At 43.7% G+C, this 14186-nt stretch overlaps 1 protein-coding gene across 1 annotated transcript in view; it reads left to right on the top strand.

The window, feature by feature from the left end:
• The window catches only part of NOC2L (NOC2 like nucleolar associated transcriptional repressor), a 418727-nt gene that overhangs the window by 53686 nt on the left and 350855 nt on the right, over window positions 1-14186 (top strand). Inside the window, exon 5 of the mRNA XM_086921428.1 lies at window positions 12069-12189. Coding sequence (XP_086777554.1) covers window positions 12069-12189 — 121 coding nt within the window. The remainder of the gene's footprint in view (window positions 1-12068; window positions 12190-14186) is intronic.

The raw sequence follows: 14186 nt of genomic DNA, 5'->3' as shown, positions 1-14186 counted from the left end.
TGGCGTCGGTATCGCGGCGGACCTCCTTGATCTCGTCCTGAAGCTCCTTCTTTAGGGCATGGATGTCTTCCCGCAAACTGGAGAACAGGGATTCCAGGAAGGACCGCGTGACCGGGCCCTCGGGGTCCGTCCCGCTGGAAGGCGACACGACCTCCACCTTCTTCTCCGCGTCACCTCGGGAATTGGGCCCCACTTGTCCATTCCGCTTCCCCATGGTGGTGGGGGTGAAGAGGTCCTTAATGGTGCGGTCCTTCTTGGTCCTTCCGCCAGACATGTCCTCCCGGGGCCCCCAGCCGCGGCCGTTGACCACCTCCTCCGCTGGCCGCGGGTAGGCCCCTGGGTCCCGGGGAAGACCCTCCGGGCTGGGATGATCGGTGCTTCCCGAGGTCGCGGCTGCACTAGGCGGGCGCAGCGCGGTGGGGGTAGAGCTGCTGGAGCCAGGAATGGTGGGGGGCGCAAGGCTAGTCCCGGGCAGGGCTCGTTGCGGTCCAAAATGGCGCCCGCGGCCTTCAGGGCTGTGCTGCCAAGGGGGCGAGGAGGTGCGGCAGGCCCGCAGAAGCCCCGTCCAGTGATCTCAGGGGGCCTCGCACATCGCAGCGCGGGTCGGGCCTGTCGGCGCTGCAGCCGTCGGCGCTGGGTGCGCTTTCCAATGAGTCTGTCAGAGCAGGAGGCCTCGCCAGGCCCACAGCACGCGGGAGCGTCTCCACCTGTCCCTCTGGTCACAATCGTCGCTCAAGCCGACGGGCCCCCTCCGGGTGTGCAGCCCCGATGTTGCAGCAGCACATAGGGAGCTCTGTGCGGCAGGGGCAGCGCTGCAGGCGGGCGCCAGCGATGAGGGAAGGACACGAGGCTAGGCCCAGTCAGGGCGCGTTGTGTCTCAGTGCAGCGCCCGCCGACAGTCCCACCGCGCCTCCGGCGCTCGCAGCGGGGGCCGCCAACCCCAACTCGCAAGGGGGTCCGCGCAAACACCTCCTTCCCCCGGCGGTTGCTGCTCCACAGAGGTAGGCTCGCCGGGCGCTGGGGGGCCGCCCGTCCACCCCCGCTCCTCACCTCCGCTCTCGGGGCACCCGCCGGGCTCCTCCACACGTCCCCGAGCAGGTGTCGGTGCAGTCCGCGGCTCTCAGAGCCGATCAGCCAAGGCGACGAGGTGGTGCGGCAAGCCCGCAGAAGCCCCCGACCTGGGACCACGGGGGGGCCTCGCGCTCCGCAGCGCGGGTCGGGCTTGCCGCCGCTGCCGCTGCCTGGTCTAGGTGCACTCGAGGCGGCGTCCGGGCTCCGCCCACCACGGCCTCACTTTCGCTGCACTGCTCTCCTCAGGCCGCCGTGGCCGCCACGAGTCGGGGCAGGGTCGGCGGGAATCACGCGCCGGGAACCGGCAATGCCGCTCCCCCGCACCTCTCCGCAGTAGTGCCGGTGTCGGGCCTGCCAGGAAAGCGCTCGGGCCGGGATGAATGCTGTAAATATGCCAGTAAACGGCGGCCGGCGGCGGGAGCTTGACAAAGCACGTCTGCTCACACCGCCATCTTGGCCATGCCCCCTTCCCTGCAATTTTATAATCCGATGATAGTTCACAAATTACACTTGCAGCACGTGCATGCACAATCCTCTCTCCGCTATACTCATCGTTTCAGTGGTGATGGCATGTTTATGTATTTGTCCATAGTGGTCCTTGTAGCTGAGAGAGAGGGTCCCTGTCCAATTCTTCTGTGAGTAATGTGAAAGCTGTGGAGGATCTATTGAAGCATCTGGCAATACATGTAACTTGGCAAATTGCACATCTAAGATCGGAGAAATTGACATTGTGCTCTCAAAAATATTCACTAGCTAGCTCCTAAAATGCTTGCAAGTGTAAGTTGTTAAGATAGTTTGGCAAGTTGAGCACTTTTCATTAGTAATTTGCAGGTTAAACGTTTGAATCCTAGCCAGGCAAACTCAGCCTTCCACCCTGACCAGGTATAAAAATTGATTAGCATTAAATGGGGCCTGTGGGTACTTAGAAATGTGCGATAGGAAGTGCTATATATAAAAAAATGTTTTATGTTCTAATTATTTAGTATGTATTTTGTGCTTGTCCTGCCATTGGTAAGGCCACCCAATGCCAGTGTTATTTAGTACTGTCTTGCTCTGGTTTCCAATATTCCATCACCGACTAGAGTGTAGTATTTGATAATTTGTAGGTAGCATTGTAAACGTATTTAGTGCCAGATGTCAGAACATTTAGATTAGCGATTTCCAAATTGTGTTTATTTTTTTCTTCTCTTCATCACTATTTGGTAATGGCTGTTCTTAATATCGGAGAATTTCATTATTAAATTAGCGATTCCTAGTGGGTCTCAAATCGACCTACCTCATGAATTTTACTGAGGTAGGTCGTAATTTGCGACCCATTATGAAATAATGTCTTCATAGGGATGATATTAAACTGTTGTGTACCGAGCACTCCTGATTAATTTAAACAAACTTCAACTGTTTTATTTTGATCTGTGTGCTGCAACTGAAAGAGTATACCCTAATACTCTGCTAATAACATGAAAAATTTGGCTGGTCAACACTCTGTTAACACAGGCTCAGCTGCGCACAACACTAGTGAAATTTATCGATCAGACTTCACTTTAAACATAGTACTCATATTTTTAATTCATATGCATCTTGACATTCAGTCAAATCTTTTCAAAGGTATTCTGTATACATTTAATCAACACAGTATTTACAAAACAATTTGCCGCATTATATACAATGTAGAACATTAGATTGTCTCCCCTTAGTTGACCGGATAGTCTTTCGTTCCTTTCATTTGGAACGTCTTATACGTGGGAATGACGCTACCGCGTCATGCCTGGATCTGACTCAGCGGATCGTTGTGGCGGCGGCAAAACGCGAGGAGGAAAGCGCTCAGCGGTTGCCCATTAAACGGAACGGGGACTTCGTTCAAAAACGCACGGAGGTTCCTTAGTCCAATTGGTGGGACGCCCGGGCGACATACAAGTGTCCGGGACGTCTCTCTTTTTTGAACTGTGTCTGTATCAACTTTGGAATATCTAATACAGACGTTAATCCACCCAGGTTGGGTGTTCCATCACGTTTATCCACACTATACGTCCATACCGGGACAGGAGGACCGAGGCCACCCATTAGTTAACAGTGGGTTACTTTTTTGAGAAGTCTACGGTAAAAAACGGGTTCTTATCTGTCCTGAGGAAGACCCGCAGGTCGAGGCTCCCAATCGCCCTTGCACCAAAAGACGGGTCGAAACGTCGACGCCCCCTTTGTCATGTGCAAATAGGACCACCATCCAGCAAAACATTATACATGTCATACATGTCTGTATGAATGAAATAACAGCAGTCATCTATTGTGGCCTTTTGCTAAATAAGCTGAATAATTAAATACAGCTGCAAAAACATTGGAATTGTTTAAAATATTTCACTTGTCACATTTTTTCTTTTGAGGCTTACACCCTTCTTTCACAATCACTTCCTTTCTTTTTTCTTGCACCCCTTTAGAAGCCGATTGCTCTCTATTTTTACCGTTAGAATAAAATGTATATAATTGTATAAATGTATATAGAAATGACAAGCTCAGATGGAGTAATTCATTAAACTCCATATGTTTTTCAAATAATCTCTGGTTTGTGTCAGGTATTTTATAATTTGCGTATTGCTGCTGGCAGTAGCATTTTTTGATTGATTCAACGGAGCAGGTCAACTCAAGAAGCTCACTGAAATAATTAACGTTGTGCATATATTGGTTGTTGAATTAATTTGGTTAGGACCCCTGTTTTTCTATAACATTGATCACCCAGGTCCTCAAACCACATTGGGTTACCCCATTCCAGTAATGGCCTGTTGAGTTCAGCAGTCCTCCATGTCTGTAATTGCTTTTAAATAAAGCAATCTTTTGAGTTAAAAAAAAGTGTAAGTTCATAGGAGCACTGCCTTCGCTTTGCAAATGTTTGGTCAACATTCACAAAGGGTAAGGGGTACCTAGGGAAGAGGTCGCAAACTGGAAGGGGTCCCTTTTTACAGCCAGAATTTGGTCATCAAACATTAATACATACCACTACTATTCTGTATTTGGAAGGGACTCCCTAAACGCTTCCCTTCCAAATACTGAATCAGCATTGGGTCGCAACACCCAAATTATGAAACACAATTTGAGGTTTATGCATCAGAAAAGGTATTTTTGTGGCCCTAAATGGCCCGATTCTGCTTCATACAGCTGGCCCTTAATCTTTTGCTATTGGTAATGTGGTTTGTTGTAAGTTTACTAGGTTTGTCTGGCGTTCTATCCAAGATAGTTATTTACATTTTATTTAGTGGGAGCACAGTGTTTCCAAACAATGGACTGAATCTTCTCTGTTGTGTTTGTACAGAGTTTTGTCTATCAAGTTTTCTGTAGCACGTTGTGCTTGCTACTGGAGGCCCCACAGTGAGACTTTTAAATTGGGCATGTGTGACAAGGTGTGCTGTAGGCAGAGCTAAGAATATTGGTGATATTGGTTAAAATCAAAGATAAAGCAAACACTTGGCCTTCGTTTAAAAGTTTGCGTTGATTGAGAAAGGCAAGGCTGATACTTCGATGAATGGGTTGACTTGGTAAGGTGGGGCTGATTTTTAGGTGCACGTCTTTGTGATTGCTCTGTTCAAAATTTCTGAGTTTGTGGGCAAGAAATTATGTTGTCTTTAACCATCATATACACCAGCTTGACTCTAGTTGAGAAGGGTTCCAATAAGCAACCACAAAAAACTACGTCTTAAAGCAGACGCAGGTTGCAGAAATAAACTCCAAGGAACCGGCAAGTCAGCAGGCAATAGTAACAGAAGACACAAGGCGAGGAGGGTACAAGTATGGGCTGCTGCCAAAGCAAACAGCCAGCAGGAAGAAGCGCCGTCAACCAGCAGGAAGATGCGCCGTACTGGCTCACTGAGCAGTAAAAACCTGGAAAAAGAAAATAGAGTTAACTGGAAGTACTTTTCCTCCACATTGATTAGGGTTAGGTAGAAAGGACAACTTGAATACTGGGTATATTTTCCCAATAATAATTACGGATGTGGATTGTGAAAATATATTAAGTGAGCATTGGCAAAGCCAGTAGATCTGGTTTTAATGCGCTACTGCATATTGTGGAAACACATTAAACTCAGAAAAGAACCATATCATGGATTCTCTTAAAGGATCCCTTGCCTTTGATACAGTTCCGTTTCTATGTCAAATAATGAAAGCTATAGTTATAGTTGTTCAGTGCAAGCACTCTGTGGAAGAATACAGCCAATAGCATTAGATTAGAGACTAATACTCCTGGGCTGAGCCAAGATATGATTGACAGTGTCTCAATCCAATGGCTGAAAGAAGCTGGTTTATGAAAGCCATTGGTGGAAAGATGTGCACCTAATACCCACTCAATGTATATTGTAAGCTATAGGTCTGGTAGACATTGGCTATGCTAAGATCAAGATGAAGCAACATTTTGTGTGTCCTTATTATCTAGCACTAGAAGGCAGCTAGAGAATCTCATTGAACCTATGAGTACTTTCCTCTCTAAACTTGGAAAAAATAAACCGATTGAGGCAGAAACCAGCAAACCTGGGGGCAACCAGGCAACACCACGCCTGGACAAAAGGCAGGTCGACAGATATGGGAACCCGCTTTCAAGACCCATGAGCACCAATCAAGAACAGAAAGCTAGATGGGGGGGAAAACAGATGGGAAAATCTCTAAGCATAACCTCCCTCGTCTTCATGCTTCTTACACATAAGAGCTGCTGAGGACTGTGAGAAAGACAAAGCCTAAGGCCACTGTCCCAGAAGCACCACTTAGATTCCAATCCACAAACCTAGATGAATATTATTCTACCTCCCTCTCCCTCGATGACCAGGGTTGTCATGGCGAAGTCTATGAAATTGCCAACCCAGATAAGTAGCACAAATAAAGGAAGCAGGCTTTGAAGAACTATCATAAGGAAAATATGCTTCCAGTCTACAAGGCATAGCAGGTGTCCGCCATGACTATGTAAAGCATGGATTTCCTTGACTGCGTACTTTTTTTTTCCCCAAATTGATGCTTGCACCGCTTTAGTTCTTTTAAAGGTAGATACATGACTTGCATGTTTTACAAGTGAAACATGAAAGAAGGATGCATCCGCAAGATAGAGGTAGTTTCAATCACGCTGTGACAGCAATTATTATGAGAGTTAGGGAAAAAGAGGCCTAATATCTAGGTGGCAACATTGATCACTTCATTTTGGATGGTAGATTAATTGGAGAGAGACATGCATTATCACCCACCTTGTATACAGAACCTAGTCTTTTGTTCCTGGGAACCTGTTTAGCAGGCCATGATTGAGCTTGTTCTAAGCTAGAAAGTACTTGTTCGTCTTCAATTAGAGCACTGCAGAGCATCGCGTACAGCTTTAACTGAAGCATTCTTTGATATACAAAGGGCATAACTTCCTGAATGATCTCTGTATTTCTCAAATAAGGACTGTGCCCCGTGGAGAAATACTTACCATTGTTACAGAAGAATTCTGCTGTAGGCAGTCGATTTTTCTTGTTTTCTCAAAAGGCATTCACTGTGAACGTAATCCTGAGGACATTGCTCAATTGTGCAGCTGCAGCGATTTTCACATGATAGATTTGCCTCATTTGCTACAAATCCATAAACTGCTGCATAATCTGCAGATATTAACCCCAAAAAATGTGTTTCTAGCTCAAAACAGTTCAAAAGTTGATAAATAATGCAGCGCACATGTTGAAGTTCAGTGGAATTCCTTTTGCAAAGGTTGACTGGTCACCTTCCTGCTTATTAAACTGGTACTAATGAGGTCCACCCAATGCCTAGACAGTGCTAGCAAGTGTAAAGAGTACAAAATAATGAAGTAATACTATAACAAGTGAACTCTCAAGCTTGGAAGTATACTGAGGCCATCCATCAGATTCTACATGGAAGACCATGCAGTCTAAACACTTCAAAAACACCGTAGCCATTAGGGAAAAGGAGGGTAGTTTATACAAAAGTGATAAGTAAGTTATTGTGGTGAAAAAATAAATAGTTACCATGATAGTAGCTCAACCTTCAGAAAGACTTGCATATGCAGTAAAAGAAGTAGAGATGTGTTGCTAGTGTTTAGTTTGTGATACCAATGATTGTGAGAGTGTTTGATTCTTTTTTGTCTTGTCTTGAGCATCAAGTCCACAGGACTTTAGATTTATATCTATCTTTGCGTAAAGTAGTTCTCCAAATGTGGTGTTAAACTAAGTCATCACTGACTTTATGATCTCAATGTCCACTTCTAATTGAGTCATGAAAGATCTGAAAATGCATTAATGTTTTAATGTCTTAGCTTAGTAATAGGTCTGAATACTATTTTCATCCTTAATAGAAGTCAATGTTAGAACTAGGTGTTTGGCTCTTGTTTTGTCTTCTGCATTTTGAGTTTCTTTTTTTGAGCATCACACAAAAAGATTGGGTGATGCTGAAACAAAAACCTTGGAAGGTAATATTGTATCTCTCAGCAAAGCATATTCTCTTTATCAATTTCTTGATACGCAATTGATCTTGATGTTTTAAGGTAAATAAAAATCAGATGTGAAAATCGTATTTCTGAAAATATAAAGCTCATCGACCTTGATAGCTTTTGTGAAATTTGGCTTGTTGTGGTACTTTTGCAAGCCTATGATCAATTTAAATATTTAGTTGGTGTTGGTTTAGAGTGAAATAATGGCTCCATTCTTGCAATGTCTCTTTGATTGCATTTAGTTGTTTTTCAGGTACTGAATAATTTAATTCTGTCTTAGTTTTTGAGAGTAGAATTCTATGAGGCTTGCTTTTTTACAGTTCTTTTTTTTGCATCAAAGCTGCACCTGTGGCTTGAACTGTAGCATTCTCTCAAACAAAGAAAGGCTATTAGTATCAATTTGCTTTAAGACTGGTGCTCGCATGAATACGTTTTATAATTCTAAAAGGCCTGGGAGGTTTCAGGAGTCCAGCAATTGTTTAGGCCTTTCAATGTCCCAGGCTAAACGTAGGGCAGATAACCTAGATATTCATGGATGTTTTATCAAACTAACAATTCTACAGGCTGGCTATGAATTCATTTTCTCATAATGTTGGAACCCCCTTGTAACATGTTAACAGTGGTCAGCTGACTTTTTATAAAATACCAGAATGAGAACTAGGTATATTACCCTAATATGGAAGAATAAATTGGACAGTTTAGTATCCGTAAAGCACTGAAAAACTGCTTGGGCGTTACACATTCTAAAGGCCATAATTCTGTACCCACAATGACCAAATGGTTTCTCAAATGTCCATCTTTCACACTAAGGAGATAGGCACCTCCTGAATCTAGCTTTGTGACGATGTTGGCATCTGTTATAATCTTAATCTGAAATCCCTCCATGGACGAAGTTCTGAGATCTTTTTTCCACAAGCAAAAAAAGAGGCGCTTGCAGGAGATTTGGAAGTAGCAAATCAGCTTTTGAGATTTTTCTTAAAATATTTATACAAGTCTTCGCTTTTTGAAGAGGTAACTGAATAAATCTTCCAGAGGGTACAATGATATATTCAATAGAACAATCCTAACTACTAAATGGAGGCAGGGTACTTTCCTTGGGTGCAGTTAACATGGCCAGGTATTCAGGGCACTTTAGTGGAAGCACAGTTTTGCAGTGTAAATCTCTTGTAGATTGAAATGCTGTGTATTATTCTGCCATATAACGCTTGGGTCCATAAGTGATGTTAGCATTTTTTTTCCTTTTGAGTGTCTACCTAGGATTAGTCAGTGTGACTCATTTGGATGTCGACATTAAGTCCACAATGCGACTAATGTGACCAGTTTTAGATTTTTTTCCCCACCAGTGGGTTTGGAGGTGCGTTGAGCAAGAACTCTTGCAAAGTCATCAATGGTGAGTCGAAGCAAAGGCAAACAAAACAAAGCTGCCCAATAAACATGAGAGGAGTAATTGAAATTGAATCTGGTTTGAGGAGTCTTTGACATAGTCTAGGAATGTGTTATAGTAGAGGTGGTGGCTCTGAGACTGGACACAATTTTGTATCATTAACACACTTTTTAAGTTCTTCCCCAACTGCAACTGAAAATTCGCTCTTAATAGAAGACACCTAGGGCCAGATGTAGGTGGCCATTTACCGACCGGTAAATGGTCATTCCTGATGTAGGGCCCCATTTTACCGATTCAGTAAATTTACCGAATCGGTAAAATACCGAATCGGTATTTATACTGATTCGGTAACTTCCTAATGTAGGTGGGACTCTTCTGAGTCCCACAGGCCTCACAGAATTGGTATTTTACCACCCAATCCAATTGGGTGGTAAAATACCGAATCCAGGTGTGCATGCACATGTGTGCATGCACACCTGTGCCATGTGACAGACAGACATGCCCTTAGGGCATGTCTGTGTGCCACATGGCACACATGCCTGAATTCGGGGTGCTAGAGGGTGTCAAAGTGACACCCCCTGCACCCTTGCAAAAATCGGTATTTACCGAATCTAAATACCGATTCGGTAATGACCATTGATTCCTATGGGCTTCAATGCCCAAAGGAATCAATGGGCTTTACCGATTCGGTATTTACAGAATCGGTAAATACCGAATCTTAACGATTCGGTATTTACCGAATCTGAAATACCTACATTTCCCCCTTCTAATTTACCACTTCTTAAATACCGAATCGGTATGATTCGGTATTTTAGAAGTAATAAATTAGAATTACCTACATCGGGCCCCTGGTGTGGATCGTCTACCGCCCAAGAGACCATAAGTCTGAGGATTCTTATGAATCTTCGCTTTTTAAGCCAAGGAACCTAATTAACAGAGACCAAATCCTGTTGGCACAACGACCACAGTGGGCATGTTGGGACAGTCCGAACTTGAGAGGCAGAAGAAAAGCATCCTATTGATGGAGTAAATGGGATTATCTGAGAAGGACAAAATAGCCGCCCCACAGGAAGCTCAGGGATAACACCAACTGGAATTAGACTCTTAAAAATATCTAGGCACACAGATTAAAATGCAAGAAGAGGTCTGACCTCAGATCTACAGTGCCCCACAGCAAAAAGGAACAGTGAAAAGCTAAGGTATCTAAGTCTATAGTCAGAACTTGGAAGTGGAGCTCTTTGTGCAAAGGCTCAGCCAATTAAACAGTCAGTCGAGGAGGTTGACACATCCTATTCTACAAGGTCAAAGAAAAGGCCACCAGGAAGGATTTGCCTTTGAAAACCATTAAACTTGAAATGGGAAACTGGTGGCTTTGATCTCGAAAGAAAAGCACCCAGTAGAAAGAACATCTGATGATATTCGATGTTTAGAAGACGGAGTGCCACCACTTAATGGTCCTACGGGGTAAATGCCAGCAGGTGTGGAAGCCAACCTAATCACTTGTAAGGACGTGCCTCATCAGTTTCAGCAGAGTTCAAGACACAGAAAGTGTTGTGTCTGCTCCATTGGAAGCCTCGTGGTAGACCTACCCCGCTCCGCTGCAACCGTGATGTAGCTTCCCACCCTTCCACTTTGTGTAGATAGTTTTCGTTTAGAAGGTTCTGAGGAATCCCCACAGATCGCTTTTGACTACAAGGCGACAAATATGTTGACCATCTAGGAGTAGAGCGTAGTTTGACTCATTATAGCCAAATAATCGCCTCTCCTTTTCTATTTTTAATAAACTGGGACACTCCCAGAATAAAGTCTATTTTGGAGGACTCCCTCTCCTGTTTTATCCCACATTCACTATTACATCTACACCCACTAGGCCCCTCACACCCATGGCATGTATGCGGCAGAAACAAAAGATCTCTGACAAAGAGCCCCTTTATGGGTGCCCGTCGGGTATTGCAGCACCGACCCGACGAGGAGCAGGCCCATATGATCAAGCATGACACCTTGATGCTGGGTGTGTGAGGGGCCCTAGTTCCAAATGGAGGAATTCCCCTCCACCTTTCTCCTATAACAACCTAGTCTGATGATATCACATAACCTCCATATTGTGGTTCACAACCCATTAAGGAACTTCGTACCTACTTTCTTTGACAGTAATGATCAGTCCCATTATACATTACAGGGATGGTTAATGGAACCCCCCAACCACTTTCATTAATGAATAACACACTCGCTAGAAAACGAGGAATGCATTTTAAAGTTTTATTTTCAACCAAATCTTGTGCACACACTATGAATTGTGACCACAAAGACAAATACAATGTTCAGTGTACCTTTCGTGATGTGCAGCTTTTTTGTATTGCAAAAACAAATGCAGAGAACATCTGTTAGCCCTTGCAGGCCAGAGATTCTCATTAACAGCCAGTCACAAGAATTCGCAGATGGATTCGTATCCCATCAATATTGGTAAGACGGGATTACTCATCTCCTTGTGCTGTGCTTGATTGGTACATCGAGGACGATGCAAAGACTTGTCAGGGCCCCAAAGGAGGCACTGAGTAAGCAGCTCTTTGACTAAGCCAATAATGCATCTGCACACAGAAGTATCTTGCTGTAATGGTGCTCAGAGCACCGCCTCTCCAAAATCACAAAAAACTGCCCTTTTATTTTTTTGTAGCGCTGTTGTCAACTGTGCTGCAGCTCAATTCTTTTTCCAAACCTGCGAATAACTGCAGCTTAGTGGAGCACTGCTTGTGCTTCACGATGTATACAGCGTCTTTGTGTTCATTTGCCATAGTTTAAGGTTGTTCCAAACGTATGTAAAATAAGGACTTTGATAAAAATGTGCATTGATACTTAAAATGTTTGACTTGGAAACCATGGTTCCCTTTGGAGAAAAGTTAGTTTGCAGACTGGTCTCTGAAACTTCAAGGTCTTATCTGAGGCCTGGTTCTAATGTTTAACATGTTTGCTCTGCCGTTTGTGTAGCCTCTACTGTTGGTCTGAGATTTGTTCAGGTGACTTGTAAGGCTCAATCATATATATTCTCAAATGTTTGGGATAGCTCTTATTATGAATAAGTGACTTTATCTTTCAAAAACATCCACTGTTTCTCTGATAATGTTCCTCTGTACAAAAAAAACTGCAAAATAAATTTCACTCTCTCATTTTTAGCATGATATCCGACCAAAACTGTTTCATGAGATCGCCCAGGCTTTTAAAGCAGCCGTGGCAACAACCGTGGGTAGCAACGAGGGTGGAGAACCATCAAAGTTTAAGGTTGCTGACAGCGCAGGTGAGTGTGGACTCTGCTTTGATATTCCTGATTTACTTCTGCAGTAAGTGAGGGTCACACAGGATTAAGTCATCATCACCACTTTGAATAAGGGACCTGCAAGCATAAGTACATAAGTTACAGTCTTTGTTCTACTTCCATATTGCAGATTAATTAATCTACAACCCACCACTCGAGACAGCCTTTTTGTTATTAACTACCGACAACTAACAGGGCACGTGGCATAGATTCAACCAACATTCTACAGCATCATATCCCCACTCACCTCTGCATAAGCTTATACCCTCCTCTCATTAATACACAGTGAGGATGCATCAGACACAAGTTACAAGATCTTTCACACCCTTGCAGAGGCAAACATCGTAACTATGAAATGAGTGAAATGCATATTACACAACAGGTACACAGCTCAGTCATATCTAAAATGAACTTAGATGAAACCATCAGCACATGTTATCGACCAAACCACAATGAATCTCAGCAGTTCATCACAAGACGCTACATCAACCAAGGGTGCACTCCTTCCAATCGGGCTTAGTCAAGGTGGAACTCTGGTTAAAAAACGAGTTTCTGTTTTTGCAAGATAAGCTGCGCCTTATTAGAACTATTTACCACCACCCCTGAATCTTCACCTTTATTGATCCAGCAGCCAAAGTCTGCCCCCATTTTTTAATCCATTTTCACAGATTCATGAAGTTCATTCTTGCAGAGGCTGTGGTTTAAATTGCCAGAGCCATAGAAAGTCGCACATGATAACCTTGGCAAAATAGCTATGAGAGTGCCTTATATGTTCCCCTGAATGTGTGCTCAAAAATGCATGTCCTGCTATGAGCTGGAAACAATTAATTTCTTGTCTCAGCTGGAACACAAAATTAGCTAGCCATCTCAAAAATATGGAGGTGCCAGTGTCGCAAGCACAGTAAATTAAAGTATGTTTCTGTTTGCCCTTGTGCTTTCTGTGGTTACTGTGTTGTATCCGTGGTGTGTCCCTTTGGTGTTTCCCTTTGGTGTTTCAGAGCCACCAGTAGTAGTGCACTACAATTGTATATCTAGTCCTTTCGGCATGTTACTTTGCAGAGTTAATGAAGTCAAGCAGGCAGGGCTTAGGTTGGGTAGGAGATCAAATGAGTGAAAAGCATGGCACAGTAAATAAAACACTCAAACTCTGTGTCCTCTCAGACCTGTAACTCCAAGGAAACTTTATTTATAGGTCAGTTAAGTAGGGTAAATACAGTTTTGGGTTTACAACTAAATGGAAGGAAAGTGTTAGCACCTTTTCCGACCAAGATAAGACCGCAAACACTTTATACCATTTATGCTGAAGGTGCTATATTTGCATACGTAGGGCCAAATGACAAATATCTTATGGGTGAACATGGGTTTGGTCAGCTGCGTTTAATAGTGATCTTGTCTGCCATTGTTTATTTATCTTCTGGCCAGTCAATGGGACAGAGGGCACTGGCATAAATAATGTATCTACTTGAATATTACATGTTTGTCTCTTTCTTAGGTACTTGCAAGTTTTAGATGCAGGATGTGACTGAATTTCCAATAAAGCAGTCAGAAATGGTTACTTCTAAAATCTACTGACTCCGGGCTATTCATTAACATTGACCCCTATAACTTCCATAGGCTCCTTCTTTGACAAATGTACTTGGGTTCATAGCTTTGTAAAAATTAGTGCTAGAACCGTTAGCTTTTCTTCAGACCTCGAGATTATAACACAATTGTATGTGTAATTGGAGATTCGCTTTTGAAAGTTAAAATACTGATGGCACAGCCCTATCTATTCACTTCTGTATCATTTGTGGTTGAATTATACATGATTTTAATCTTCCTTGCCCCTCCAGGGAGCAAGGCAGTGACTTCCAAGCCACAGCTTCTGCTGGAGAGTCAAGGAAGTCCTCGCTAACCATTGCACTCGGTGTCATCCAGCCCTCGGTCATTGGAAGAGCATAAAGTAGAGCACTTTGAACTTGCAGGCGTTTCCCAGAGCC

Source organism: Lissotriton vulgaris, chromosome 5 (genome assembly GCF_964263255.1).
Source record: "Lissotriton vulgaris chromosome 5, aLisVul1.2, whole genome shotgun sequence".
NCBI classification, from domain to species: Eukaryota; Metazoa; Chordata; class Amphibia; order Caudata; family Salamandridae; genus Lissotriton; species Lissotriton vulgaris.
This window is presented reverse-complemented; position numbering and strand designations above follow the sequence as displayed.